Consider the following 15803-nt stretch of genomic DNA (forward strand, 5'->3'; position numbering starts at 1 on the left):
TTGCATAAAATCAGAGGTAAGTCTGAAAAGATCAAAAGTCTGATCAACTGTAGACTCTGACTCTGTGGGTGTGGTCAAGGATTCACAATATTAGCTCTCCAGTGATCAATTCAAATAAGATGAACTAAAGATATTAACAAAAAAAGGCAAATTTGTTCTCATCATTATCACTGAGACTTAGGTAAAATGAAATCTATGACTGGAATAAGTCTATAAAAATGTCTGCCTTATTCATAAGAAACGGGATAAATTAAGTGACATGAGATAACTTTGTTCAGATGTTATCAATACAAAGAAATAACAGTCAGCATCTGAATGAAGATCTACTGAGGCAGAAATAGGAGTAATACTACTACTGACTACCTATATAGAAAAAAAAAAAAAAATAGAAGAGGAATTTAGGAACAAATTGTGAGCCTGGTTCAGAGTGATGAGAGACTTCAATTTTGCAAACATCTGCTGGAACTTTTTCTAGCAAAAGAAGAATAGATATGTTCCTAACTTAATGGTTATTTTACCCTTCCTTCAAAAGATAGAGGAATCGGAGAAGGGGAGAATCTAGTTAGGATCTTATTCTTACCAAAAAGAGAAACTGATTACAAGTCCAAGTCCAATGCATGTTAATCTATCACAGATTTTTGATAGTGGATTTCAAGAAAGCTGACAACAGTCATATCACACATTCTGGATTTTCGGAAAAAAGGTTTCAAAGTATTTACAAAAATCATGGCTAGAATCCCATGATTTAATATTTCAGAGTGAGATCAGTAAAAAGGAATAAAAAGTTTCCAAGAATGAAATGCTGAAGACACAAAGTGAAACAATTATAACCAAAAAACAATACCAAAAAAAAAAAAAAAAAGGCAAAGGAGGTATTATTAAAAGAGTTCAACAGATATACAAGAATTGAATAGTGTTGGGAATGATAAGGACAAAGAGGAAAGCCAAGAACAAAAATAAAAAATTTTGATTAAAAAAAAAATCTACATTTGAAAAGAAGAGAATGAAGAAAGAGGTTAAGATCCATATTCAGGGTAAATGGGACAATGAAAACTGCTAGCAGAGAAGAAGAGGCACTGTTCCCAAGTCTAATTTTGCTTATATGTCTTCTTGCAAGGAAAAAACTTGCAAAGCATAAAGGATAAAATAATAATGGCTAATATCTAAAGCTAAGTAAAGAGATAATAGTAACAATGACATCATTATCATCATCTATCTATGGCACCATTAGATTTAGGTTAAAATAGTTACCCGTGATGAGTTTAAGTTACCTAGTCTATATGAACTATATCCTCAGGTACTGAAAGACAAAGCAGATATGATTGCTGAGCCACTGAGACCAGGAATCTCTAGCAGAGTGTAGAAAATAAGAGAAACTCTACAGAACTGGAGAAGGAAAAATGTTATCCCAGTTTAAGAATAACAACAGTGATGTGTTTGAGTTAAGACTTCTTGCAATATTCTAGGACATTAATAAAAGCATTGTTAGTTAACATCTAGGAAAGGACCTTGTGAACACATGAAACCACCAGCACTGCTTCATTAAAAGAAGGCCCTACCAAACTAAAATAATTTCCTATTTTAACAGGACTGCCTAATGGGTAGAAAGTTGGCTCAAAACTGTCAAGGTCACTACCATCCTACCAGTTAGTTAACCACATTCATAATCTGTGTGTCACCTCAATCCACATACACAGTAAAAACTCCCAAATCTTATCTTCTCTCCTATCTGTGCTCTTCTCTCCACTTATATAATCAACTAAGTTAGGGCTCAAGACTTCTGCCAAAGTATTTTTTCCTAAAGTTCAATCTCATATGACCAATCCTTAACTCAATAAATTCAGGCAGTTTCTATTAACTCTAAAATCAAATATCATTTCATATTTATCTCATCCTTTTAAAATATAAACTTTTGTATGTTTTATAATGTGCACAATTATTAGTATAGAATGTATATAATATTTTAAAAAGCAAATAAACACATATTGGAATGAAAAATTAAATTCTGGAAAACACTAGATGATTGACTATTGAGGGCTCTTTACCAAAGCTGAAATTATTATATTGTGGCAGAATCCTGATTAAATAGAAATTAGCATCACTACCAATATATACAGTGAAATATGTTGAAGGCCCCCAGTTTATGTCACTTCAACATATGTGCCACTGTCCACAAATACTATAAAAAAAAAAAAAAAAAGATCATATTAATGTCAAAAGAAATCTTATACTATAGAGCAGGGGTCCTCAAACTTTTTAAATAAGGGGCGAGTTTACTGTCCCTCAGACTGTTGGAGGGTCGGACTATAGTAAAAACAAAAACTTTGTTTTGTGGGCTTTTAAATAAAGAAACTTCATAGTCCTGGGTGAGGAGGATAAATGTCCTCAGCTGCCGCATCTGGCCCGCGGGCCGTAGTTTGAGGACCCCTGCTGTAGAATATGTCTGAATACAGTTTACTCTACTAAAAGACATTAATAAGGTTGTCTCTCTGACTATCTATATTACAGGGTACATCTGAAGTTTAATAGGGTTTTTATTTATATATATACTTTAATATTGACAAGAACAATTGCAGTAGTACTATATTATAGAATATGTCTAAACAAAGGCTTGTATTATCAATGCACATGTCTTCTAATGCACAGCATACTTAAGGATTTAGCACTATTTAAACTCTGCAATGTCAATAAAATGTATTTGATCCAATTAATGATACAAATATGGGATTACAGTCATAGAGCCCAAAATGGCACCTGATTAGACATCTATTGACATATACTCAATTTAAAAACTGTTATTTTGAGATATTAAATTAAAATGTAAATCTTTATACCATGAAACTATAGGACATTATGAAGACAATGTCTGATCTTGCTTGAAATGCATGTGCTTCAATGAGATCCTTTTCAGTTACCTTTAATTTGGGATTACTCAATTGGAACTTATAGTGAACAGAGAAAATAGGCTTTATACTATGTCCCTCCCTGTTCATTTACCTTTAAGAGATGAATCTCATCAAATCCTCCTATTAATATCCACCAGGGGGCATCCTCTTAATAGAGAAGAAACTAGGCAAACAAAGAACCAAAATGGTACATGGCCATATTTAGAAAGCTGACACTCACCTTCTGATTGTGAAGATAAAATTCCCTTTACTCGGAGATCCAAAGAATCCAGAGAAACCTCCATATAGTCCATACTATTTTCCTGACCAGCTTGTCCTGTGCTTCCCAAAGATGATTTGTATGTTTCAGTACCTATATATAAAATGCATGCACATATATGCACATATTCATAAAATCAAACATTGCGTATACACGCAGGCCACATCCATTATTAGTAAAGCAGTATAAAGGCCATAGTCACAATAGTCTATTAAAATCCACATAAATATGTAAAATACTATAAAATATCTGAGCATATTATTTACTCATTTCTTTTCTAACACAGATGTGCAAATTTTCCATTTCATTAAAATATGTAAAAAGAAAATTAAGAAAAATATAAGCACTGACATGCAGAATACCTTTCACTGCAACTATACCAGCTAGATGATGTAATCACATACTAGGGTAAATCGGGAGGAATCTAGACCACTTAAACTTTTGTAAGAAATTTTTTAAAAGAAAAAAAAACCACTTGACTTTTGGATTTTGAAGGTCAAGGCTTGTAGTTAATAAGAGCAGCTTCCAGCTTCATAATAATAAGGAATAAATGCAGCTGGATCAAAGCCTCAAAGTTGCAGACCAATCAAAAATCCTTGCATCAGATGAAATCATAATCATTTTATGGAAAAAAAAAATAGGGATGGTGAAAGGGGGCATCTTACTACTTATTCATCTGACATAAGAGGTCAGCTTAGAAAGCACATCACTGGGAGAAGGAGATAAGAGCACCAATGGGAATATGAAAGAAGACTCCTTCCTACAACATCCACCCTGCTCTGAATTCCAAGACATTTAAGAGGATATATTTACTGAAAATCACACTCTGAAACATAAAATTTTCTTACTTTAGAGCTAAAAGACCTCAGTTAAGTACCCAAAAGTGATATTCTCTATAAGGATCAAAAAGAACCAAATCTGTTGCCATGGAATTAGAATAGCTTACAAGAAAGGGAAGAAATAAAGATACCCATCACTGTGGTCTTAGTAATTTCAGGAAGACAAGGTAGACTAGACTCAAATGAATTTTTTTCTGAGTAGAAAAAGCCAGTCAGTAGGGTTTTGGTAAATATAAATTCACAAGGTAAGAAATAAACAAATTAAATGTCCATGAATGCAGAGAAGAGAATGAAGTAGATTAATTTATAAAATACCATTCAAGTAACTGTTCCAAAGAAAACAAATAATTCAGAACCAATACTAACAAAAAAGTATATTTGTAGGCTTTATATCTCCATTATGTATGTAGTGTCAATAACAATCCAACCACCTAATAGAAAAGAGGTGTATATATTTAAAATGCTTTTCACAGGCATATATGCTCCACACCAAGAAAGAAAAGTTATAATCCTACGCTTATTCAAAGCATGAATAAATCATTTTCTACTTCTATGAAAGGAAAATAGAGTATGTTTTCAAACCCAAAAGCTTCTATCATATATGATAGAAGAAAACTCCATTCCAAAAAAACAATCTTTTGCCTTGAATCTACAAATAAGTCAAATCTATATCATGTAAGAAAATATCAACAGCTAAAGAGAATATGAACCTTGACAGAAAGTCCTAGTGAGAAGGAATGAGTGCACAAGTGCCAAAAAGGAGATTCAGCCACATAGTCTAGTGTCTTCTGGTAGTGATAATTCTAAGAAAATGAATAACATGATGCACTACTGTAGCTCCCAGTAATACTTCTATAGCATTTCTTGATACTATCATGTTAAAATAAGTTAATTTACTATAATTACTCTGCAAATTTACTTCTAAATTAGAAGCAATAATCCCCAAAGAATTTTTTACACACGCAATACTGAATATATAAATGCATAGGATATGAAATCCATAAATTTAAAAGTAAACACATCACAACACTGAACATAGTCCTTGGAGCACAAATCATTAACAAGACCCTAAAAAATAAGCATAAAAATTACTCACTCAAACCAAGACATTAAATACTTGTATCATGAAAAGCATTATACTGATGAAATTGGGTAACATAAATTCCTCTACAAACCTTAAAGTACCATATAAATAAATATTATTAGTCTTATAATATTACCTCTTTCTAAATTTACATGGAAGGATGGACAGATGGAAAAGATGAAATAAAAATAGCCCTTTTATTGGCATCCATTAGAACAGAAGGACAAGGAAAAAGAATCTTCTAATGCTTAGACATACAATAGATGTTAAAAGTAAGGAGGACAACACATCCACTGTACAGGGTTAAGACAGTATTATGAAGAATCACTATTAGGGCAGTATACTTAGGTAGGTACCAGCAGAAGCCTTTCTGACATGCTTTCTTTTTCTGAACAAGATGATCAGTGAGTGATATGAGGTATAGACAAGAAATGTGGTAAGCTGGGCCAAATGTATGCACAAGAAAGAATGTAAGCTTTCCTACAAAAATATCTTGTAAAAAAAACTTCATCATATATATTTACAAGCATTTTCAACTTCTTCCCACTGCAAAAGAAAAGTAGATTGACAATTTCATCCAACTGGGGAAGACAAGTGCAGCAGGGATGATATGGACAATTTTACTTGCTCTCTACCCTGGAGAAGCTTGTGAAAAGTTATCTATGGATGCTTTGAAACCTTAGAAATATTCCAGTGCTAAATTTTAACTGATAAGTAGACAAAAGAGCATGTCCTGAAAAGGCTCTTTTTTGAATCTGATGCTAATATTGTAAGAAAAAGATTTCTTTTAGAGTCCATTCTTCAAATTTCTATAGAAATAATTATGAATATACTTGGACTTCCTTGCAGTAATTAAATAATCTTTCTTTTTACAATGGCTTTTAAGAGAAGATAATTTATTTTTATAATACATAAGGATTAGCTAAGCAAACAATAACCACTTAGGTTCATTTCAGTTTCTTAAATACAAACTTTAAATAAAGTATACCTAAGACACTGCTTGGTTTCTTTTTATTCCTCCTCCTCCTTTTCCTGGTTGGTTTAATCCATGGGCTGTCTATCTTTCCTTTCCGTTTCAGAAGTTTCTTCTTAATGCTAGATTCTGAACTCTGAAGAATCAAAAGAGAATTTGCAAGCAAATTAAAGTGTGAGAAGCAAAATGATCCTAACAAGTTTGATCCCTGCTCCCCAATTTACCCTACCCCTCACTTCCAAAAAAACAACCTGGTGAATCCTTTCTCTTAAAATAAATCCTTTAAATCTCTCTTCCTCAAAAGTCTTTCTGAGTCAAGGACTTGAAACTAACTGTATTCAATGTTCGTATCTTTAATATAGATCAATATTGTTTCAAATCTAATATTTGTAGAGCCAAAACCAACATAAATTATGATTTAAAAACCTTAATTGATTTTAATATCATAAGAAATTTTTTAGTTAAAAGATCATATAAGGAACAAATAAGCCTCCATATCAAGTATGGATTAAGCTTTGACCATGTATTTTTGTTCCTCTTTCTCCAAAGAAGGGAAATAAATCACTACTTATTAATGTTGAAATGAATGTTCAATGCAAAAAACCTTAATGAAAAGATTACAATTTATTCACAATGTTAGGGTATTTCAATGCAATTCAATGAATAATTATTAAGTGCATGCTGTATACAAGGCATAATTATATTAGGTATTTGATTTCATCCCTTACTTCAGCTATAAATTCCTTATTAAAACAATATGAATTTTAAAAAACAAAACAAAACAAAAACTAGCAACAACAATATGAATTAAAATTTCTTTTTTGGCCCCCCCCCCCACCTCAAGAAAAGTTCATTTTAGCATATGAAAGGATAACATAATGTGTTCTTACAGATATAATAATCTAGGAGAATTTCAGAACAGCAAAAATTCCCCACCACTCCTTGAGAGAATGTTAGATTCAGAGTTGGCAGGGCCTTCAGAGATCCACTGATATAACCATTTCACATGAGGAAACAGGTTCAGAGAAGGAAAGTGACCCGCCCAATGTCACAGAGAGATCAATAGTAAGAGAAGAATATGCCCTGAAAATTCGCACTCTTTCCATGCTGTCACAATGCAGCATGTCCTTCCTTATTCACAATGGAAATGTACTGTTGTGTGACTCCCATCATGATCCCACAAGTTCATTACACTGAAAAAAAAGAAGGTGAAGCCCACATGCAATTCAACAGGAGGCATGAATGAATGATTAGAACATAAGATAATAGAACTTTACTGGCTAGTACTGAATGTATGAGAGCAACAATAAGGAGCTTCCACACAAACACTTTATCCAGTACTGCACTGCTTCCAATGCAACAAGAGGAACAATGGGCTCTCAAAAACATCAATAAAAGAAAACCTGGCAAACTCTCCCAGCTGGAAAGGATTCAACGAAAAGTCTGGCAAGGACCTGGGTGCAGACCTCGTGCACAGAGATTCACTACCAGAAAGTTAACAATCACATAGAGAAATTTTTGGCCACAGAAAATAATGAAATAGTGTACTATGGCATGAAGGGGTGATGATCATTTGAGAGATCATTACCAACATTAATGAAATAACATTTCTTTTGAATTACCTAAGTGTTATTACAAAGGTGAGCATATAATATTATGTCTCTTACCAAATCAGATTCATCCCCATCTTCTTCTTCCTCCCCAGATTCTCCAGATTCTTGCTCCTCTTCAGACTCCCCATCTTCCATCTAAAATTTCCATATAGCCAAGAGAAAATATTCAGTTTAATTCAAAATTCATTAAGCATCTATTATGTACAAAGTACTATGAAAGGTGAAATGAGAAAAAGTCAGGAGATAATGAACTAACCTTACTAGCTCTTATAGCTTCAACATCAACCCTCTCTTCCAATTCTCCCACCACCTAAAGGATAAGCTAAACTAAAAGGAATGTTACTCTTAAAGAATAAATGACATTAATGTAACAAAAGACCTAATAGTTTTTATATGCTAGTATGTGTACCCATACCCCCTTTTCCTATGAATTTGCCCTCCTTACTTAAAGAGAAAAACAAGAAGATGATACAGCATGTACACAAATTAGTAGGTACAGAAAGTACATAAAATAAATACAAAGTAATGGGGAGGGATGAGGATAGCACTAATAACCGAGGGAATCAAGAAAGACATTTTGTAAGAAGTGGTAGAAGTGGTATATAAGGTGAACCATAAGAAAGGCTAGGGATATTCCAATATGAGCATTCCAAGCATGAGAATTTGTATAAAGGAATAAAAATGGGAGGTGGAATGTCATGAGATATTACAGATCCAGAATTGAAAGGGACCTTAGAAATCATATAGTCCAACCTTATTTTTTGACAGATGGCAAATCTGAGACTTATTTAAGTGTCTTGCATAAGATTACAAAGAAGAAAAGTAGCACAGCTAGGGAATGAACTTAGGTCCTGTGACTCACATACAGGACTATGAAGTAGGGCCAGTTTGGCTGGAATGTAGAATGCATGCAGAATTATATGATATTAGTCTAGAAATAAGGAATAGAGTTAAGATCATACAGGATAATAAGTGTCAAACTGCAGAATTTAGATTTTATATCAGAAGCTTCTTGAACAAGAGACTGACTATATCAGACCTATGTTTCAAGAATTTAACATCTAAGTGGAAGACAGAGTAGAAAGGGGAGATTAAGAAAGAATTAGAGAAAATCAGGAGATTGTTACAAACCAGAATTACCAGCTGATTCATTTTTAAAACTAACAGAAAACAATCTTAAATCCACAACTCAACAATCCAGAACTCACAGACAAAATTCATTTTTCTAATGAAAAATGAATGAAAATATAATTTTAAAAGTTTATTTTCAAAGTAATTTCTTAAGTATTTAGTTCTACTCTGAAATTTCCTCAGGGACTAAAACAAAAGAAGACTATGCAAACATATCCAGAAAATAGCAGTTAAGTTGCCAAATCATTGACAAATATCAGTCAGTTAGATGAACTATTTTCACCAAATCCAAAAACAATTGATCACCTTTAGTATCACCTCTCAGAAATACAGAAACAGGGGGATGCTACCTAGTATATATTTAAAATACCATTTTTTCTTTAAAATGTGAACCAGGTCAATCAAGAAAGGTTTCATTTGTGTCTTTATACCTGCAACACTTAGCACAGTGTCTGCTGGTACAAGGTAAGAACTTAAAAAATACCTGCTGATTTACTGATTTGCTGTTATGCAGAAAAAAGACAACTCTAAGGCAAAAGATAAATCTACAGTGACATACCCCTATAATGGCTATTCCTAGTAAAGCTGCTAAGTTCATGCTAACAAACTTTCAGCAAATACTGTCAAATTTGCACTCCACATTTTAATTGTAATCCATAAGGTTTCACAATACCTTTTGGGCCCGATCAATTTCAGATATGCTCTCTTTAGAGATCCTACTGTCCTCTACAGGAAATGACGGGGGTTGCTCAGATCCATGATCTTCATCTTCTTCTAAGTCATCAGAGTCATCCTCTTCTGAGTCAATCTCCAAACTCTCTCCATTTACATGAAGACTACTATCACCTACATCCTTCTCACTCTGAAATATGAGCAGGTTAACATTATCAAGGTAGGCTCAAAGCAGTATCATTCAATATTTTACCCAGCCACCACAACCATTTTCCTCATGACAAAATGAAAATTCTGAAACTTCACAGAAATGAGACTAGAGTGAACAGAAATATAGCACTTAATCAAAAACTAAAATGTAGTTGTCATATCATTTAATCAGCCATCCATGGAGGAAGAAATGATTCACCTGGACACAGTCTTCTGTGTCCTATTCTTTCTAACAGAACAGCATGCAGCATATAACTTAACAAGTTAACACCATCAGTGAGATTCTGACACGACACCCTAATCACGATAAGACTGGACACATAGTACCCTTTGTTTTTCCAATAAGCACAGGAGGCAAGTACTTCACACGTCACCCTCACCTTGGTGCCCACAGTGGAATGAGCTATGCTCTTAAACATCTCAATCACCGTCCTCTGCTTTAAAACTTTGGTCTTTTTCTTAGGAACCAGGCTGTAAGTTCCCATTCTCCGTTTTTTCTTCCGAGATACTGCAGCTGCTAAAACAAAAGGCAAGCAAGCTAAAAAAAAAAAGAAAAAGAAAAAAGAAAAAAAAAGCCAAAAGGGGAAGAACAGAAAGAGAGAAGAAGGAAATACTATTCAAACATTTTTTAAAGGTAGGTGATAGTTAATAGAATGATCACCAAAATCATGAAATACTATTTAAACATGTTATGACATTTAAGAAAACCACTAATTATAACTTTCAGTTACATACCATTCTTATTTGCTTGGTTTACAAATTGCATCTAGATGAACAGAAACTCTACTTTATACCTACCTTTAAAATGGGATAAATGAATCATATGTCAGTAGCAAGATCCAAGAAAAAGTGTAGCCTTCCCAGGCTGGTTCTGAACACACTATATACCATAATCCATGAACAGCTTTGATCCATTTTCAAAATGGGTAGATAAAAACATTCCTGATAAAAGCAAGCTGATCAGTTTTCTTTTGCTTTGCCCCCTAATATTACCCTTTTATTCGTTCATTTTATCTTCCATTACTACTTGAAGAGGTAAAGAAAAGGAAAATGTGGGTGTTGTGGGAAGAAGGGAAATCAGCTAGCTTACTGGTCAATTATACACATGATGAGAGAGGGGCCTAAAAAAGGAAAAAGTAAAAATTACTCCATGTTTAAAAGTAAAAAGCCCAATATGACAATAATTACAAACTAAAATCTGTTGTAAAGAATAAAGGAACAAAGAAATTCTACAAAGGACTAAACATGACCCTTAAACAAAATTTAAATACACTTTGATACTTGGTAGCATCAATGTACAAGTATATACAGAGAAGCAAACAATTTTTTAAAATTTGAAAATATAATTCAGGATTAGAAATGAAAGTATGAGAATTAAAGACTACTCAGGAATGTCTAGTCTATATAACAAAATTTATTTCCTTTAAGACACAAGAAAGTACTAGACAAGGCAAGGACAAAACATCATCAAAAAATAATATCACAGATGTAGAAACCATTGCTATATAAGCTATCTATGTATAACAGGAACATCAACTCATTATAAGTTGATTATGGTTGATACAGTATGTGAATATATAATTGATATAGTATTTAAAAATCAACACAGTATTTGAAGAAGAACTAAAGGTTTGAGGAAAACATGATGTAATTACAAGAGGTAACTTGATTATTCAATCCAGCTGTTGACTCTGAAACACGGGAAATGGATAAAGGTAAATGATCAAGCTAAAAGTGAATAACATTGCTGATAAACTTCCTAGGGGAGTTTAACCAGTGTAAAGCAATATATGACCTAGAGTCTCAGAACTGAATCAGTCATCCTCATTCTCTCTGATAAGCAAAATGACTGGCTCTTACTATCTCTGGGGCTTTGGAGGAAGTCATCTAATCTCCCTAGAACTCAGTTTCCTCACTTATAAAATGAAGGAATTGAACTAGACAGTTTCTAAGGTACCTTCCAGCTTGAAATCAACAATCCTATAGCAGTGGGTGGAAGCTAAATTTTAATGTATAAGTTTATTGAAATTTACCAGTGCCCCATATGATTCTGATTTTAAGTTATAGAAGAGCTATAAATCTGTATCAAAGTAGTTTCCTAATGTCCTTATATGTAAAAACAAAACAAACAAACAACAGTTACAAAAAACAGAAAATCGTTTAAGAAAAATTGCCTTCTAAAAATGCAAAAAGCAATGGAGGCGAAAATAAATCTGCATCAGCATGAAATAACAAAAAATAAGAGTTCATCTTATGACCCTTTTTAGACGAAATTTTAAGGACAACAGAAAGGGGTACAAGTTAACCAGTGATTCTCGAATGCTCTATTCCCATCATCGATAACAACCAGTACCCCTATAAAGAAACAGATATCTGTAAACAGTATGTCTTATGAAGTGGAAATTTTTTAAAATACTGAGATCAATTTTCAAAATATCTCAAAGAGGGAAAAATTGTGTGTTTTTTTGAAATCACAGATAAAGAGATAAGAGAATATTAACAACTATCAATCTATATATCCATCTCTCCATGTCTATGTATGGGAAAGAACTATATGTGTATCTCAGGTAGTTTTAATGTTGAGTTTTAATATGAGATATATGTAATATGTTATATATGTTAATAATAATATGTTAATATGTAGTTTTAATATGAGACAAAACAGATTTTTCCAGATGATCTTCAAGAATATTTTTATAGACAAATGAATGACAGTATAGAGAATATAAAATTTTAATACAATTATTATTTCTTATTATTAGTTTTCATTAAAAAAAAATAGCTAACCAGTAAAGCAAACTTAATTTCTCCAAGAAGATAATATCTGTTCGGGTACTGATATCATAGAAGATTCCTGGATACTTTATACAATCAGAAAATGATTTTCTAAAAAGATTTACTAGTATCATTAAAGGACAATCTATATAGATTTCAAATGGAAGAAGGTCTTTGCTATACAGGTGACATTTAACTGACTACAACAAGGTTCAAAATACTATATCCTCTCAAAATTAAATCCACTAATTTTTACTCAAAAGTGATTAATCAAACCAGCCATAGAGGAAAATCCCAAAGAATGAAGAATGTTTATTTGGCTATGTAGTTGGATATATACCCAATGAATTAGTCCATCAATACATTTACTTTGGACAAGATTTACAAACAGAAAATGTCCTAGACCTAGAATCAAAAAGAGTTTTGAATTTAGAAAACTACAGAGTAATTTTAAGAATCCCAAAATGTTTCTACACACATACACACCACCATCACATTTTCACTAATTATATATGATTGCAAACCATGGAATACTACCAATTCTGACAAATAAAAATTTCCAAAGAACCAAAGGACAATAGAAAGACACATTAAGAACTTAAGTAGGCTACACAGCATATTTATTAACTATGATATGCTTAAATGTTGTAAAATATCATCAAGGAAAAAAAACTGAAAAAGTGAACCAATTATGCAGAGCAAGAGATGACAGAGAAACAACCAGAATGTTGTTTCTATGAAGAAATATTTGGGGGGGGGGGGGGGGAGAGAAGATCTAAAGTAAAGTTTTAGATCAATTAAAAAGACCCTCTATGAAGAATTTATGAAAGAACAAGGAAAGGAAAACATGAGACGATTGTGAATAGGTTGAGATCTTCACATATATATATATATAAATTCACAATCTAGTAAACCTTAAAAATATTAAAAAATTGTATAAATGTAATTACTCCTTCATCTGAAAGACAGGGAGGACCAAGGAGAAACATAGTATGTATAACTGCATTGTTCTAAAAGCTAACTTCTTCAAAAATACAGAGAAACTGTTGCTTCTTGACTTATATTCCATAATATTTACTGTCAAATTTTCTTTACATAGAAATATAGATGTCACTAAAATAGTAAACATTTTATTCAAACATCTCTCATGTGCTCATCAAAATGTATACTCATTCATTTCTTGTTGTCTTAACCTAGGATAAGACATGGTCAAAAGCAGTAAGTTAATAATCACTGTTTTTTACACTTTAGTATGGTATTTGGCTAATATGGAAATGGTTCCAGGGAAAGAAATTGTTAAAATTAGTGTAATGTAACATTACACTAGTGGATATTAATATAATCCATGTTTGATATGATTATGTTGGTAAATTTAAGTTCCAGAAAAGTAATTCCAAAAACGTTGATTCAGGCAATATTTGATAAAATTTTAAATCACAGAAACCTCAATGAGCATCAAGTTAACCACCTAAATTTATAGATAAGGATATTAAGGTTAACTGACAATTTAAATTCTAGCTAATTAAACGCAAAGTTCACAAACAATATATAACAGGAACTGAAATTTAACTGGATTCTAAGCCTCAAAATCCAATGTCCTTTCAACTTTACCACTCTACATAATGGTACCAACTAGAAAAATTAAGTTCTGGGTGCTTTCACCATCTTTTCTTATAGATGATACTAAGTTCCTAATATTTCTTCCATGCTGCAAATCAGTTAATTCTTAAAACCTAAGATTTAGAAAAATTAGGGTTTTTGTTCCACCACTAGCTTGCAAAAGTTGGAGGATTTGCATGGAGTAGGAGAAAGAAGACTGTTAGAAAAGATCTAACCAGAAAGACTAGCTTAGCTTGTAAATTTAGATAATTGTACTAGAAAAATACTTGAGAAGATTCTCTATGAAGGACTTATAAAAAGGGCATGAAAAACAATAATATGGGACAAGTGTGAATAAATATAAAAAATCAAACACGAAAATGCCATGACTTGAGATAAAGAGCAACCAGTTTGAAAGAAACAGAGTTTTATTACATCTGGATCCTCTTTTTCATTGTCTTTTCATTATCATCCTAGATAAGGAGTTACTGAGTGATTGCCAGCTACATTATACCTATTTCATACATCAAAACATTCCTTTTGGTAATAATAAAAAAACAAATATATGAGTGTACTGTGTGACAGACACCATTCCTTTGTAAATAATAAAATAGTTAAAATGACTCTGTATACACATCTGTCAAGATATGAATACAAATCTAGACAAGAAAGTTCCTAACTTCATGATTCCTGGTAGTAGCAACTATTAGAAGAGTATATATTCAACCAATCAATTAATCAACATTTTAAAAGTACTATAAGTCAAGCATTGTGCTACACCCTGATATAAATTCATTATCTCTACCACAAAAATTATATCCTAATGAGGAAATGACAAGTACAAATAAATCAATCCAGAATAAATACAAATAAATAGGAGGAAGTTAAATAAAAGAATTATAGGGCGTTTTGGGTAGGGGAACACTAGCAATCAGTAGAATCATGAAAGTTTTTAGTAAAAGATGGTGTTTAAACTGAGCCTTGAAGGAAGAGATGAACCAGTTCGTCTTAAGCAATAGAGGACAACAGGGAATTATATTCCAGATATAAGGGGTCAGAGCAAGGGAACAGGACACTGCAGCCTATACAAAGGTACAAAGGCAGGAGATGGAAAATAATTTGGCAGGACAATGAAGTACTGAAGGTGAAATAGGGTAGTAGAAGAGTTCTAAAAGGGTAAAAAAAAAAAAAACTAAACAGGAATTTTAATTTGATTCTAGAAGCCAAAGGATACCACAGGAGTTTTTTGAATAGGGGAAGTGAGTGACATCGACAGATCTGTGGGTAAGGAAAATCATTGTAGCAAACTTTGTAGTGGAGAGACCTTTAAGTTTGGGAGTGGCTGTTAAAAGTAATCTAGGAAAGAATAAATGATGGCCCAAATGAAAGTGATGGCTGAGTTAAGTCGAGAGAAATGACTTAGATGTGAGATGCTGCACAGAAAGAAATGGGAAAAATTAGCAACTGATTAGATATGTAGGGTCAGTGAAGATGAATGACCAAGAATAAAGCTGAGATTATAAAATTCAAAGACAGTAAAACAGGGGTCCTCAAACTACGGCCCGCGGGCCAGATGCGGCAGCTAAGGATGATTATCCCCTTCACCCAGGGCTATGAAGTTTCTTTATTTAAAGGCCCACAAAAAATTTTTGTTTTTACTATAGTCCAGCCCTCCAACAGTCTGAGGAACAGTGAACTGGTCCCCTATTTAAAAAGTTTGAGGATCCCTGCAGTAAAACAAC

General features: G+C 32.7%; 1 protein-coding gene across 18 annotated transcripts in view; it reads right to left on the reverse strand.

Moving 5' to 3' along the window:
• EHMT1 (euchromatic histone lysine methyltransferase 1) overlaps window positions 1-15803 on the reverse strand; it is a 259276-nt gene that overhangs the window by 105237 nt on the left and 138236 nt on the right. For 14 of the 18 annotated variants that reach the window (XM_031951875.1, XM_012539611.3, XM_012539612.3 and 11 more), the window contains 5 exons: window positions 10068-10225; window positions 9479-9667; window positions 7729-7809; window positions 6077-6197; window positions 3127-3258 (listed from right to left, as the gene is read on the reverse strand). In XM_031951875.1, the coding sequence (XP_031807735.1) occupies window positions 3127-3258; window positions 6077-6197; window positions 7729-7809; window positions 9479-9667; window positions 10068-10225 (681 nt within the window). The remainder of the gene's footprint in view (window positions 1-3126; window positions 3259-6076; window positions 6198-7728; window positions 7810-9478; window positions 9668-10067; window positions 10226-15803) is intronic. The other 4 variants (XM_023494416.2, XM_023494415.2, XM_023494418.2 and 1 more) reach the window with 4 other exon arrangements.

The sequence above is a fragment of the Sarcophilus harrisii genome, chromosome 2 (genome assembly GCF_902635505.1).
Source record: "Sarcophilus harrisii chromosome 2, mSarHar1.11, whole genome shotgun sequence".
Taxonomy (NCBI): Eukaryota; Metazoa; Chordata; class Mammalia; order Dasyuromorphia; family Dasyuridae; genus Sarcophilus; species Sarcophilus harrisii.